We start from the raw sequence: 16031 nt of genomic DNA, 5'->3' as shown, positions 1-16031 counted from the left end.
TTATAACACAGATGTTATCAGGTTATCAATTAATTATGAGATGCTAGATCACCTTTTCTAAGAAAACAGCATTGCCATATCAAGAAATATTTCACATGATCTGCTATGACGCCTTACTGTCTAATTCAATTAATTTGTGGTTTTAACTTGGGGCCACGGAGTCTACACGAATCCTTCTGCAGAAGAAAAACGCAATGTTCGTGATGAAGACTGATCTGCGCATGCGTTTAGCACAAAGTATTTTTTCCAGAAAGAATTGTACCACAAGGAGAGCATAGTGCTTTCTGAAACAAATATATACCTTGAGTTCTTCAATTGTAAGTATCGTAATGGACTCCCCGATTTACCAAGGGCACACGGTCAGGTGCTCTCCATCCCCTCCCCCCTTTACAGAAATAATTAATTAATTGATATTAATTAATTAATTGGTGATTAAAAGTTTACACCGCGTTAGCGGTTTAGTGGCTTAGTGGTTTAGTGGTTTAGTGGTTTAGGGGTTTAGCAAACGCCAACCCACCAAACCATCACAATAGTGCATTCTGCACTAAAAATAGATCTTTTCATGCACTATTTCTGAACCCCCTTACGGCAAAATGGCAATGCAATAAGGTAGAGTTAACAAAGACGGCGTTGTTTGAAAGGTATTTGTCTAAAAATAGAGCGGATAGATTCAGGCTAACAACTAATGAATACAAGAGCTTAAAACTGCAGCACAGTTTCTCTGGTCTCGTAAAGAACTTACATGGAATGAGTATGAGTAGATCGAGGAGAATAGGAGAGTATCTTACTTTATATACTCTTGGTGTGAGTTCATTCTAAAACATTTTCCAGTTGTCTTTGTATTCAGTATACTATATTGTCAATGACAAAAAGAGTGAAGCTAATCTCTATTAAATAGTTATTTAAAGTTTGCAAACTGCTGACAAATTCTGAGCAGTTATGGAATTCCCATTAAACGAACAAAGATCTATCGTGCTTTTTGCCGTATTTGTTCTTATTCACTATTAGTATGAAGTCAGGCACCATGAAGTTGAACATTTTTTTCTCGTTTCAAGCCAATGCTTATGGTATAGTTAACATTATATCTTATGGACACGCGAACCTCTCCGCTCTAGCTATTATCACAAATCGTTGCCAAGAAAACTGTTACTTTTGAACTATCCTGGGAAAAAATGTTCTTAATACTGCAAATAACTGACAGGGGCTCAATAATTAGCTGTCTTGCTGAGAGCAATTGATCTCAACTGAGCAGGACATCTTGGGCATATGAGGCAATTTTAAGTCGTGTGCTGCCCTAAAGCTTCGAAATCAAACTACTTAAATTCCCGCAGCGTGTTGAAATAACAACATAAAGATATTGTTTGATTTTACTGTCAATTAGTTAATCCTGTGTATAAATAATACGCCTAGCTGAATATCCACGAGGTATCCCAAGACTTCGGAACATTCTCATTCAAACTGCGAGCTCCCGTCAGTAACAGGACAATTTCCAAACGAGCTAATCCTTGCTTAAAATTCCTACAGTAAGTCGTTGCTTTAAGCTTATGTGATCAGCTGATAAATCCTTGTTTCTGACGACTATAAAATAGGATAAACTACCGTAAGCTCGCCCTTACCACAAAAAAATGTCGCGAATTTTGTGTTGAAATCTCGACTCCAGTTCCGTGAGTGAAAGTCTACAGTGTTAGAAGACAATTCACAGTTCAAGTTTTTTTTTAGATCCTTGGAATTTGAGACACATGCTGCTTATAGCATTGTGTAGTTAAAAGTATTCTCGTTTTATTGCTTTAACTTTCATTTCAGTTTACATTTGGGGTTGGGGGTAGCTGTTAGCCGAGAAAAAACAAGGAAAATCGAATCTTCCACCACTGCCGAATACATAAGTAATGTTTGCCGCATGCAATCCTGCTCGCCTGATTTAAGTGTTTTTGCCTTCGGGCGATTTTTAATAATGCTTTTGTACGGTGGGGTGATACGGCAATCAGTAAACAACTTCTTGAAAGCTGCGAAAGCAAATATCTCTATTTCAGTACGCTGCCAACGTGAATAAGAATGCAGGACAAATCAGAAACATAAACAGTTGGAACATTTCCAGCACACTTTCTCAGTTGTCTTTGCAGGATATTCAGGTTTTGTGCGTTCTTTGTGATTTGTAGGATTTAAGACAATGCTGCGAGCTTTACAACTTTTTTTAGCGCATGCAAGCAGTTCACCTGTTGATCCACTTAGAAATAATACACATACCTCACTGCTATACACCTCCTTGCTTGCTTGCGCAAAAGGAAAAGGAAGAAACCTTAGCAAAAGAACGGAGCTGTTCTGCGGGAAATGAAACGTGTGACGTTTGTAAGCGAAAAGTGCCGTGAAGCGCATAAACAGATGCGCAAATTACGCCCCTCGCCTCTGATACCTATCATATCATTTGGGAACTTTAATTAGCCGCTGACGTCTTATCTATCCATTTATCTAGACGCAAACAACGTTTTACTAATCCGGTACAGCTCGCACCCAATTCAAAGAAACGTAATGGTTTTTTAAATGGTATGAGGGTAGGTTTATGAAGTAACGAGCAGGCTGGAATGTTTCCACGATCATCTTCAATGAGAATGAATTTGGGGCAGCCGGAAAACCGAGCAGTTGAGCTATGTTTCGTGATTGTATGATTATGAACTTGTCATCACCGGATGAATACACCTTAACAACCAGCAAGGACTCCGTGGGAATAATGAGTAATTATTCATTATCCAAAGAAGATCGAGGATGTGGATTGCAACCACAATTCTCGAACTCGCCAAGACGTTAAATAAATAAAAGTCTGTTTTTTTATTAGTTTAAGGGCTTCAACTGCAACAAAATCTTTCCCCAAAACTTAATTTGTGATTTTTTTGAATTATTTTTAGTTTCATCAACATTCATATTAAAAAAAATCATCAGTGACAAAAAAACTTTTAGAACAGTAAAAGGAAAGCAAAAAAAAAATCCAGTCATAACATTGACAAACAAAAAGAGATGCTTGTCAAGACGGATTCAACTCTTAATCGACTCATGATTTCGTCGTAGAGCTAAACAAAATGTACTTACCATGTGTAACTTTTAACTGTTTACCTTGTTGAAAGAAGATTACTTAAATAAATCGCTTTGGTCTGTTCCGTGCACACACAATCGAGAAAAATGACATGCAGATGAAAAAAAGTTAGTATGTCGGACGCTTTACAAAATAATAACAAAAAAATCGATTTTCCAATTTCGTGTGTTGACGTCATGAGTTATCACTGTCTATTTCATCCATTACCGTGATCACGTTTTCGCCCCCAAAAGCTGCGACCTCTTTGGGTTGCAATAAGAACCACGACCTCTGGCCGGCTCCAAGTTTTGAACGAAGATAAAATGCAAGGCTCGGAGTCTGCGCAGGATGACCGGGAATCGCGGATTTTAAAAATTTAAAACCAGCGGACCACTGCTCTAGGGGGGCGCGGGCTTTGTGAACAAGAACTGGTGAATTTAAATCGGAATCGTGATTAGGCATGAATAGATTGTGCTAGTAAATTCAGGAAAAGTTGCTTCACAACATACCCAAAAGTTGCTCTAAAGTTGCTTAAATATCAAAAAGTTGCCACCAAAAGTTAGAAAAGTTGCTCTCTAGAGTCGTTTTGTTTTAGATAAATACTCAAAACGTGTTTGTTTGTTTGTTGTCATTAAAACATTTTCATTAAATATTCTAACAATCGTTAAAAGAGGCCAAAAATCCGTTGTAATATGAGAAATATAAATACTTTGTTGTAATCAATATACTCTTTAAACTCAACATAACTTCAATAATAGATAAAAAATAAAAAAAATAATAAAAAATAATAAAAATAAGATAAAAAAAGTTAAAAAAGATAAAAATCCTTTGAAATGAAACGACCTTTTATGGTTTGGATCGGTTTTATGTCAATTTGTTGCTCAAACGTTGCCAAGAAAGGCAAAAGATGCCCTAGGGTGCTGGTACTACAGAAAGTTGCTCAAAACGCTAAAAGTTGCTCAAACGTTGCCGAGCACAATCTATTTATGCCTAATCGTGATTCTTGTTGCTGACCTTTAAAAGAGTTGCTCCAAAATCCACTTTCTTACTTTCAAATAAGAAAATTACCCAAATATATGCTAATTTCCCTAAATTTCGTTAATCTTCAGAAAAGTTGGAAAAATGCACAGAAACGTTCGTTTGGCATGCTTTTAAACAATACTCGCACAATCTTCAGAAATCTTCGGTCTAGAATTTGCGAAAAGTTGTTCGAAAGGAAAAAAGTTGCTCCAGAAATGAATCAAGTTTTTGAAGTATTAAAGACATATGGCAATTCAAGATATTTATTAAGATTGCAAATTTAATAGGAAATATGCTAAACACAAAGTTTCATCGCGTTTCACTTTGTTCTTGCCATTTGGGTGTGTTTTTGTGCAGACTTCGTAAAACTTTATTTACAAAATTGAAATTTTGAAAGTTTTTCCGCTGTCGTAGAAGTGCTTTCTGATTGGTTTCTAAAAACACTCGGTCCTAGTCTTTCCGGGCTTGGCGACCATCAAACAAAATGGCGGAAGAACTCTATCACTGTCGATAAAATGCTTTTGCGAAGAAAATAAGGGTACTTAGAGAACCAGAAAAATTTGAGTTTTCTGCTAAGGCTTAGTATCAGCTCAGCCATGCAAAGGCGACCAAGAAATCCTGGATTTGGACGAGAATCAGCCGCGACTAAAACAGCTGATGTTTCCGATGCGTTGCTGCGCCAAGCAAGGAAATCAGGACAACTGAATCTTTCCAACCGAGGTCTGACAACGGTGCCAGACAAAGTATGGAGAGTGAACCTGGATGTACCGCCTGAGGCCAGGAGCGTGTCTCTGGATTATACTGAGGAGGATAAATGGTGGGAGCAAGTGGACCTCACCAAGCTTATCTTGGCTTCGAACAAGTTAACTGAGATTTCATCAGAGATCGTGCAGTTGCCAGCCCTGGCGGTTTTGGATGTGAGTATAAACAGTATTCATGCTTCATTTTGAGCCACAATAAAAGAAAAGTGCAAATTCATGTACTTGTAAGGAAAAGGGTAATTCGGGTCATTTTTGTCATAAAATGATGCTCAAATATGTCTCTGAATATCCTGGAAGCTTCACTCATAATGAATGTAAAACTTCACCTGTTTTTATGCCTCATTACCCCCTGTTGAGGCACTTGGATTAAATATTAACCCATGTCTAAAGTAAAATTTTGTTTTTTGTTGTAACAGTTAAATTGATATTTCTGAATAATTTTGATAAAAACCAAAATATGCAAACATAATGTGAATTTCCGAAAGTACCACCCCCCCCCTCCAAAAAAAAGCTTCTGAAATCTCAGACAAAAAATGCTTCTGACATTTTGTTATCCAGCTGATTTAAGACCTTTAAAATTATAGAATAAGGAATGTCATGCAGCTGAATAACTGAATTAAAATAATAATTACAGACAATACAAATATTGCACACTACTTGCACCCAAGTAAGTAAAGTTGGATTATAAATGAATGTTGAATATTTGTATTACTTTGTTATTATTTCAGATCCACGATAATGGTTTGACATCTTTACCTGACGAGATTGGGCAGCTTGTGAATCTTAAAAGACTCAATTTGAGGTGCTTACATTACATGTACATTCTTCCATTAACAGGGTTTTCAAAACAAGCCGGCAACTGCCCAGGTTCTTCAGGCTACTTGATTATAATTTATGTTGCCAGTTAAAACTCGGGTCATAACAATCAGATCACAACAAACAAGTCACATATTGTCACAGCCACCTACTCAGTTGCTGACACCTACTTCAAAACATTTTGAAACCCCTGTTTAATTACAATAATGTTACACATACATGTAGGAACAATCATTTACAAGAAAAGTTGATACAATCATGGTTAAAAAGTTATTTTAGACATTTTAACAATGAAACCTTGTGTTCCTCCTTCTCTCCCTGATCAGTGTTGTGTGAATTTCAAAATTACATTCAAACATTTATGCAACAACTTTGAAAAGGAGTATGGTGGTGGGAAAAAAAATTATTTGCTCATTTACACCGCATTTTATACTTTTAAGTAAAACTCTTGCAGTGCCTCTCTCTATCCAGGATGTACTCAGTGGTGAACAGAGATTAAGCAGATTAAGAAAGTTAGAGCAGTTTTCAATTGAGTGTCGTAAAACCAAAACCAAAGTAATTACTCCGGCCAATCACAAAGGACACAGACAATCCAGTGAACCAATTAAAACTCGAAGGAAATGCACGGTGCCGACGAAAGCAAGGGAAAAACGTGTGTGAGCGAGTCACGATTGGTTTTGGTTTTAGTTCTGATTGGCGGAGAAAGTGGCGCGAGATTTTCAAGCCAATCACTAAGCGTAGTAATGCAAAACCAAAGCAAACGCAATTTACTTTCGACACTCAATTGAAAACCGCTCTAAGATTAAGTTTAGATTAAGCAGTTTCTCTTTCTCTTTAAAATTTTCTTTGATTTGAATTTTTGAAACCAGTTTGATGTTTATTTCCTTTTGTTTCAGGTAATGATAATGACTATGAGAAAATGAAAAATAATTTAAATCAAACCATTTTGAACAATTTAAACGAAAGATAAATTTAAGCCGCAACATATAATAGAACTGAGATATTTAAAAAAGATTAATCTAACAAAATACAACAAACTGCAAAAACAAAGTTGCTTTTATTTATAGCATATTAATTCCCTCAAATTATGTCAATGTAGACAAATTCAACTGATTCTGTTACTGTTCACTCTTCTTTCCCTAGTCATAATAAGTTGTCTTCCCTCCCTGTGTCCTTTGGAAGTCTTGTCAGTTTATCATCTTTAAAGTTGGATCACAATAGTCTCACAACTTTAGGAACAGAACTGGGACAGATGAGACAATTAGAAGAAATGGTGAGGAGAACTCTACTGATCTCATTTACACTGTGTTCTTTCATAATGCAATGTTTTTATTTTCCTGTGTCTTTCAAAGTTTTGCCTGTATTACCTGCCGGCAGTGTTATATTACACAAATACCAGGTACAGTGACCTAATGGTTAGTAACTGGACTCTACTCTGGATTGAGTTGTCTTAGCCCTTGCCAGGTCACTTTGTTGTGTTCTTCGACATGGCATTGTGCCTCTCTAAACCTAGGTGTATTAATGGGTACTAGCAAAATTTATGCTGTGGGGTAACCCTGTGATGTACTAGGATGCTGTCCGAGGAGGTCGGAGTAGAAATGCATTGTACTCCTAGTCACTTAATGCCACAGAAACTGGGATAAGTTCGGCCTGATGGGCCTCTAGGCCTGAATGCAGACTTACAAATTAAAGCAGTTGGAAAGCTGTTTTGCTTGTCCTGACCAAAATGTTTCAGTGTATTTTTAAAAGTTTTTTCATCCATGCTGTGAATACAATCAAGTTTACAACTGTTTTAAAAAAACTCATAACATAAATAAGATGAATTTATTAATATTTTTTCATTCATGTAGGATTTGTCACACAACTCGCTCAGGGATCTCCCTCCATCTGTTGGTAACTGTCAAAGTTTGCGGCATTTGGACTTGTCTGAAAATGCCTTGGAGCGGCTTCCTTCTGAGACTGGCCACTTGCGTGGTAAGAACTAAAAAGTAAAATGATGTAAAGAAAAAGACCTACAAATAAAATTTCAGTCTGAACTAAACCAAAAAGATTGAGACTCATCTTGCATTTGCAGGTGCTAATTTCCTTAACTGTTAATAAACTACAGATCAAGGTACACAGGATTGATAATCTTCTATTTCTAGTCTGAAAGAAGATGCAATGTAAAAGGTTTCCAAATATTGCTCAGGTATAATGTAGGTATGTGAGGCACAGTGGCTTAACCCTTAGTCCTGGCTGGGTTCACTGTGTTGTGTTCTTGGGCAAGACACTTTACTCTCATAGTGCCTCCCTCCACCCAGGTGTATATAAATGGGTTCCGGCAAATATAATGCTAGGGGGTAACCCTGTGATGAACTAGCATTCCATCCAGGGAAAAGTAGAACTACTCCTAGTCACTTAATGCCATCGCAATTATGTCATTGGAATGACCACACCCAGTTTTACTTATTTTGTGAGTCTGATTTATAATTTCTTTTTTCTCCAGCATTAAGAGACTTGAACCTTAGCAATAACAAGTTTTGTGAACTTCCTAAAGGTAAGTATTTTTCTGCCCCTATTACACTGAAAAGTGTATCAGGCATTTGTTGACAATGAAAAGGACCAAAGGCTAATAGCATAACAAACATTCCTTAAGACCAATGTTTCAAGTGTTAATAAAGTAAATCTACATTATAGGAAATGATGAAGATAGCAAAATGGGTGCTGAAATGTGAGGCCTTCCAAGGGGGTTTCTGATGTCGCTTTGTCACTTGTTTCCAACCCACCCGTTGCCTATTTCGTGATGGTAACATTGTAGCTGTCCCAAGATTGCACCCTTTCAGTGCTAGTTTCTGTTGGCTGTTGGTGCTCTGGAACAAGATTGTCGCTACATTTTTAGCTATTTTGGAGCAATGTTGCCTGTTGCAAAAACCCCTTAGAAGGCCTCAATACATGGATCCATTATTACTGCTGTATCGTGATTTAGGGGAAACAATTTTATTGTTCAGATCTTGGAAGGCTGAGTAATCTTGAAAGATTGGATTGCCGTCACAATCAGCTCACTGGTGTACCAATACTGACTTCTTGTCAGTCCCTGAAGGTATGAAAATTTAACCAACATACATAGGTGTCTATATTAAGCAGATCCCAACTTCACTGTATCATCCAAGTTAGATCATCCCAAGGCTTGGGTGGCTGTTGGTTGTTTTATGGATGGCTATGGTTTTATGTTGCTTTGTTTGCTTTTGCAACTTTATGGCACAATTCACTTGTAAGGGATCTACCCACAGGCTGGCAGTGCCACATTGTAGAATTATCACTGGATTTTGGTGCATAATATTTGCAAGGCTAAAACAAGGTCATCAAACTAACAAAACAGCTGTGACAAGGAGCATTACTTGAACAATTAATTAAAATAAATCAACATCTACATGTAATTTCAACCTCATAACAGAAACATTATCGAGCAGTTAGATGATTAAAATGCAAAAAATCATCAACTATAAAATGAATTTATGAATTAATTACGTTGTGTGGGTGCAGTAAATGAATTGTATACAAACTGGCATTACAAGGAATATATCACAATCAATAAGTAAAGATGCATCAATTATTTTGAGCACCCAAGGTGCTGACCATTGATCAAGGAATTCAAACCAGTGCTTTTCCATTATTACTTCAACAGGAACTTTATCTTGGCAACAACAAAATAAGCAGTTTAAATGGGGAAAGTTTTTCTTACATCCGTTCACTGTCAATATTTGATTTTAGAGACAACAAAATCAACAGGTAAGTAAACACCACTGTTTTTAAGTCACACTTTTTTATTTGAATGAGAATAACTTTTTTTTCACTAATGACATTGAATGTTTTCATGTTTTAGTATTCCAGATGAAATCACTGTGCTGACAAAGCTAGAAAGACTTGACTTGGCCAATAATGATATTTCTGGGTGAGTATTACATGTCATCTGGGATGCACAGCGGCCTAATGGTTAGTAACAACAACAACAACAATAATAAACTTTATTTTACACAATGATTTTTACAATGTGTTTCACCTCCTGCAATTAGCGTGGCTGCTCGAGCCGGGGGTGAAGAAGAAAATGAAAAATGAACATTTACATAATGACATTAAAAGATCTACAGTAGTGCGCTGGACTCTGGGTCGAGCAGTCCAGGTTCAAGCTCTGGCCAGGGGCACTGCATTGTGTTCTTCTGCTAGATGCTTTACTGTAATAGTGCCACTCTTCACCCAGGTGTATAAATATGTACCGGCAAATTTAATGTTGGAGGGGGAACCCTGCAATTAGGTTCTTACTCGCAGGTTTTTACTGTATTTCACCGGTCTTTGAATGAAGAACTGTTTCCACTAATGTTTCTGAAGGAGTTATTTTTAAGCAACATGAAACAATGTAATTGCATAGTATACTTTTTCATTCAATTTCTTCTTTCAGTCTTCCATTTACTATGGGTGCGATGGAACATCTTAAATCACTGGTTCTGGATGGAAACCCTTTGAGGAGTTTGCGACGGGATGTTGTTATGGTAAGGTTTGCATTTCTTTGCAATATATTATTATACAGTAAATGGTGGGTAATGGAAGGCACGGTGGCCTAACATTAAGTTTGCTGGACTTAGGAATGAGCCTTCACTGGGTTAAAGCCTAGGTCAGGGTCACTGTGTTGTGTTCTTGGGCATTACACTTTACTGTCACAGTGCCCCTTCTACAATGAAGTCACTTCTTGCAGTTGACAACAAAGATAAGTGCTGGTCATATATAGGCCACAAGGCTCAAATGCACACTAGTAGATGCCCATTGTTACCTTTTGAAACTGTTACAGCTAGTCCAGACAAGGTTAGAAATTTCCTTATACAGTGTAACCTGCATCTCTCAGTGCATGTTGCCAATAAAGGACTTTCTTGATACACATTTTGAATATATTCAACAAAACTATTTTGTTATTCTTGTCTTGACTCTAGAGGGGTACTCAAGCCATTATGAAACATCTCAGAAGTCGAATTCCAGGTCAGTATATTGAAAAATAAGCATCAGGGACATGTTTTGTATAATTGGTGTCAAAACTGGAGCTGACTAAATAACAGTTGATGGAAAAAAGATGAAAATTGAAAATAACTGGACAGTCAAGTCCTTTATTTATGACCTTTCATATCTTTGCAATATTCACTTTAATTTGTCTTTAGATAACTTAAAGCTGACCAAACAATTGATTCAAAAGCCAGACATGTAACTATGTCAGCTGGCAAGAATTACTTGTTTCATCTGACTTTGACAACAACTGACTACTTCCCAAGTTTCTGAAATGTCAATCACAACCAAAAGTGTTTCTTCAGATAAATGCAAGTTTACTTTAATGCTTAGCATTCTCTTTTTTTAATCAGAGGAAGAAAAACAAGAAGATACGACAGATGCCCCTGCAGTGACATCAATACCAGTTAGTTCAGCGGTACCAGCTACACCAACTGGATTGGATACACACACAATCAGCAGCACAAAGACACTCAACTACAGGTCAGTTACCACACACCATCACATGACTGTACTGAATGATAAGGGCTGTTACATACTGTTCGTTTTACTCCAGTGGGATGCATAAGGCCTCCACAGTCTCTCTGCAGCAAGAGCAGTCTTGTGCTGCCTCTCTGATCTCATTCCAGGACAGGTGTATGACAGCAAAGAGTAAGGCACAGAGTTCCTGGTGTTGTGGTCTGGCCTATTCACATGTATCCATGGGTTGGGTGGTGGTACAAGATCATATACATGGACGGATAGCGGCTGCCAAAGGCACCTGATATGCTGATGTCCAATCTCTTCCCGTAACTCTACCTGTGAAGCACATTGAACTTTGTAAATGTGCTATACAAGAACCATTGCTGACCTTCTCAAAGTTGTTCTAGGCCTTCCCTGTTCTTGCTTTCCTTCTTGTGTCCAGAACAGCCACATCACTGGATTCCTTATGATACATTTGTGTAAGTCAGATATGACATTTGCTTGTAAAGTCAGATCTGGCTGCCATTCCTGGTCCACTTGTGATATCCCCTCATTCATGCAACCCAAGATAACCAGAGAATGATCAGATCAGACCATGACATCAGAAACTTCGTGCCTTTCACTTACTGAACTTTGTTGTGGGTTCTTTAACACCACTTTTGAGTTTATTTATGGAGGTGAAGAAGACAAAGCCATTGGCTTAATGGCCCTGCTTAAGGTAATTATTTGAGCTAAGACGAAGGTCTTTATGGACAGCCAGCAGAATCTAACCGTCCGCAGACAAATATCAGTACATAATTTGGGCCAAATGGAGACTGTTGTTTATGTATTTCAGTAATAAAAAGGCAAGTAACATTCCTGATGATGTGTGGGATGCAGCCATGTCAGCAGATGTGACCACTGTTAACCTCAGCAAGAATACACTGACTGAAGTGCCAGCCAGGTGAGATAGGCGTTTATTAATCAAGTTCAAAGTCAGCACTGTAAGATAGGTATGGGGTTTATTTATGTTGATTTGTGGCCCAATCATCAAATGGAACTACCATAAATCAACAGGAAAAAAAGGACCTGGATCTTGCAGCACAGACTGGGAACATGAGGTTAATTAATAAAGTGTTTGTTATATCTTTCACTCTGGAGAAAGGAAAACATTTCAAGTCAACTGCAAGAGAAGCAGGACATACTGTAGGCCATTAAATAAACCAATCATAGCATGCATCACAGAAAAACACTGATGGTCTTTGTCGTTAGCTAAGTTGGATTGTCTTTAACTGCATTTTGTTTTCTCTTTCCTTTCCTTCCTAGGTTGCTCTCTTTAGGAAAATCTCTTACGGACTTAAACATGTCATTAAACAAAATTACCAGTCTGCCTTCAGATTTTGGCTGCTTGACGAAACTTTCATCATTAGATCTCAGGTACTTCAAAATCCTTGATGTTAATTTTGGTAAAAGAAAAAATCGATTTGGTAATGAGCTTATTTGTGCCTCAGGCTTGATTGGAGTTTTGTAGCATGAGGGGGACTCCCATATATGAAAGGGGTGGGGATGCTCGTCAGAAATTTTGAAAAAGAACCCCGAAAAGAGACAAATCTGGGCGTGGCCCAAGCTTTTTTGAACCCAAAAAAGATACCAAAATACTTAAAATAGAAGTTATATTTGTATACATTTTTTTGTGCGTTCAACCCTCAATAAACGAGACCTTGATGCTTGATTGTCCACTAGGTTTGAATGTAGATTTTCACTTTGTACTGTCCTCTATCTGTTTTTACAGCATCAACCAGCTGAGTGATTTGCCTGCTAATTGTTCCAGGCTGACCAGTCTCAGGGAAATAAATATCTCCAACAACCGGTTAGTTGTTACATGTATCTGTCACGAAGCAAGAAAGCTTTTAGTGGAATGTATTACTAACCCTTAGCAGGATTAAACGGTCTGTTAAATTCCCTTTGACTGGGGTAAAATGTGATAATGGAAAGATACTGTCTTTCTGTCTGACTGATGGATGGATGGACGGACGGACGGACGGACGGACGGACGGACGGACTGACAGGTGGACAGGCAGACAAGCCAATCTATTTTCTGTCTGACAGATAGACCAATGTACCAACTAACCCAATGGTATTATACGGATTTTGAAAACAGCTAATTTCAAAATGTAGAGAAATACTTGATGACTGACCTAGAGTAAACTGGTATTAAATTCTGGTTTCGTTTAATGTCTGTCAAAACTTGCAGAATTGTTGAATACCATTTCTGTTTGTATTTACTAGATTTACCAGCTTACCATCTGTTCTATACTCGTTGAAGAGCTTGGAGATCATCTTGGCGCGTGATAACCAGGTGAGACTTGTGTAGGGGTGGTGTGCGTCAGTTTTGGGATCAGGTGTTATTTGTGCAAATACTTATTGACTTCCAATTTTATCACTTGTATCATAAAACAAGTCAAGCACTCTGCCCATTCTTTTCTTTTATTAAGAATCGAATTTTGTATTTACAAAAATCAGTAAAGTGACTGTAAATTTCACGCCTTCTATTGAAAGGCCGCTTCTTGTGGTGGTAAAATTCCATATATTTAACAATTAGATTACGAGCCCAAGTTTTCTATGAGCAAATAGTCAACGAGGCGCAGCCGAGTTGACTATCGCTCATAGAAAACGAGGGCGAGTAGTCTAATTGTTTTAGTAGAAACTCTATAGGATTGTAGTCCAAAACCTACAATATTGTGCACTTTGAAGACAAAAATCAAGAAAATTTACCACTTAAAAAGCTACTCGCGCGCGCGACTGTTTTCTATCGGCGAATAGAAAACAGTGGGAGAACCAATCAGATTCGCGGATTTCCAATAGAACACAGCTGAGTTTCTACTAATGTCACTTATTATTCAACAGATGCGCGCGCTGCCCATATATGGTCAAAATGTTAACGTTATCTGTCATCCGTACATAACAGATATCCTGCGATATATGTAGGTTGCGAAAATTCGTCCGAAATCTTGTAAAGCGCTGCATAATTACAGTTTTTCAAACTACGAAATGTTTTTCGTTGACAATTTGTTGAATAATAAAACAATTATCCTGCTCAATCTTGCGGAATATCGTCTGATTTTAGCCAACTCGGCCTACGGCCTCGTCGGCTAAGTATCAGGCGATATTCCGCGCGATTTCGCAGGATAATTGTTAAATATTTTGACAGTGCTGCACATTTGCATTGCCTTGCTTGTCTGTTTTTCTAAACACTAGTGTTTTCAAATTTGAAATAAAAATAACCGAAATTTTAATTCTTACAGTGAACTTCGTGTTAACAGTCCTTTTTAGAGCAGGGCCCTGTAGCAGGTTCCCACCGTACTTCAATCATTTGCGTCCTCGTCCTCCAAAAAAAAAAACAGACACACCTCTTTAGGTTGGCACCTTTCCAGCAAAATTCTATTTCTCAAAGGTGGTCACTTCTCCGAGACTTCACCTCTCTTAGGCGACTTCTCTCTGAGGTGATACCTTTTTTAGGAAAACACCTCTTTAAGGAAGACATCTGTATCGAATCTTAAAGACGGAAAGGTGAGCACCTCTGTAAGCTAAACTTCTCTCTGAAGCCGACATCTCTCTGAGGCAAAAATATCTCTTTAAGGCTGTAGGTCAGAGCAGGTCACAAGTGTAACTTCTTTACTGTATATTGATCTATTTTATTCATCATTTTAGATTCAAGTAATTGATGTGGATAACTTGCTGCCGTTGACTTGTCTTTCCACATTGGACTTACAAAACAACAACATTGCCCAGGTTCCACCTCAACTAGGAAATGTTACCCAGTTAAGGTAAGACTGTCCCTCTAGAGGAATGTTTTGTATTAAGGTTTAGAATATAGCCGCTGTAAACGTGCAATATAATTCTAACGGGCATTTTTTATGTAATGTTCAAGAAATTTCCCACGCTCTGGTTGGTTAGTTCGAGTTTGAAGATCAAAGTTTTTTTCTCGAACTCTGCTCTCGGAAAACAGTACACCACAAATTGTGATTGGCCAGAGTAATTACTTTGGTTTTGGTTTTACGACACTCAATTGAAAACTGCTCTAAAGCACGCGGTTAACGTCACGCACGTGCTTGATAGAGCTTAAAAGAGCGGATTTTTCCGCGCACGATATCTTTAATCTACTGAACAATGCATACGGGCGCGTTTTTTATTTCTTTAAGAATATATATTGCTACACAAGATACTTTACACCAAGAAAGACACCTAACATATTCCTTCATACTGGCTCTCTTTCAGGTCTCTGCAGTTGGAAGGGAACCCGTTCAGAAATCCAAGGGCAGCTATACTTTCTAAAGGAACCCAGGCTCTTCTTGCTTATCTGAGAGATCGCATACCCACGTGACATGCCTGAGTGCGCATCGCTGACCGTGGGAGGGTAGGGTTGCGAAGATATCTTCCGTTACGCTTGGAACTTAAACTGTTGGAATTGTTTTGCCTCTGCTCTAACTTGCTGTAATGGAATTTAAGACATGAAAAGGACAGCACGATTTTTAATCATTGTGACATTGTTCAAGTGCAATTGTAATTAACAGAGTCGAATTTTAAGGATAATTACAAATCGGAATGTGTTTTCCATGATTAGATAATTCAGGGTTCGTACAAGTCATGGAAAATGTGGAAAGTCATGGAATATTAGAATTTCTTTTTCCAGGCCTGGAAAGTCATGGAATTTAAGTTTGGGTTATGGAAAGTCATGGAAAATGGTATTGATTGTACAAAATAAATTAGGCAGGTTATTTTTTGTGAAGAAAAGGGTGAAAACGTACCAGAAATCACCATAATGTTTGAAAATTTACAAGAAAAATGGTCAAATTTAGGTCATGGACAACATTGAAAAGTCATGGAAAAGGTCATGGAAA

The 16031-nt window shown here is 37.8% G+C and overlaps 2 protein-coding genes across 2 annotated transcripts in view; one reads left to right on the top strand and one right to left on the bottom strand.

Annotated features, from left to right (window-relative positions):
* LOC144637732 (tyrosine-protein kinase transmembrane receptor Ror-like) overlaps positions 1 to 2382 on the bottom strand; it is a 39537-nt gene extending 37155 nt beyond the window's left edge. Inside the window, exon 1 of the mRNA XM_078496807.1 lies at positions 2245 to 2382. The gene's annotated coding sequence lies outside the window, so the exon portion shown is untranslated. The remainder of the gene's footprint in view (positions 1 to 2244) is intronic.
* Positions 2383 to 4286: 1904 nt separating this feature from the next.
* Positions 4287 to 15916, top strand: LOC144637738 (leucine-rich repeat-containing protein 40-like). The gene is made up of 17 exons (XM_078496816.1): positions 4287 to 5001; positions 5574 to 5647; positions 6805 to 6934; positions 7512 to 7635; positions 8147 to 8197; positions 8649 to 8740; positions 9326 to 9429; positions 9524 to 9592; positions 10097 to 10187; positions 10623 to 10668; positions 11043 to 11172; positions 11987 to 12094; positions 12457 to 12567; positions 12923 to 13000; positions 13420 to 13489; positions 14842 to 14957; positions 15409 to 15916. The coding sequence occupies exons 1-17, from the start codon at positions 4681 to 4683 to the stop codon at positions 15512 to 15514; spliced, it is 1821 nt and encodes a 606-aa protein (XP_078352942.1). The 5' UTR covers positions 4287 to 4680; the 3' UTR covers positions 15515 to 15916.
* The last annotated feature ends 115 nt before the right edge of the window (positions 15917 to 16031 follow it).

This window comes from Oculina patagonica, chromosome 14, assembly GCF_052425735.1.
Source record: "Oculina patagonica isolate OP01 chromosome 14, crgOcupat, whole genome shotgun sequence".
NCBI lineage: Eukaryota > Metazoa > Cnidaria > Anthozoa > Scleractinia > Oculinidae > Oculina > Oculina patagonica.
Note: the sequence above shows the minus strand (reverse complement) of the source record. Positions and strands in the feature narration are given on the sequence as shown.

Excerpts from the sequence above, each read along its gene's own strand:
- LOC144637738 (XM_078496816.1), top strand. The coding sequence starts at position 4,681 with ATGCAAAGGCGACCAAGAAATCCTGGATTTGGACGAGAATCAGCCGCG. Across the intron at positions 8,198-8,648 it reads GTTTTGTGAACTTCCTAAAG|ATCTTGGAAGGCTGAGTAAT; the intron begins GTAAGTATTTTT and ends TTTATTGTTCAG. Across the intron at positions 12,568-12,922 it reads CTTTCATCATTAGATCTCAG|CATCAACCAGCTGAGTGATT; the intron begins GTACTTCAAAAT and ends CTGTTTTTACAG.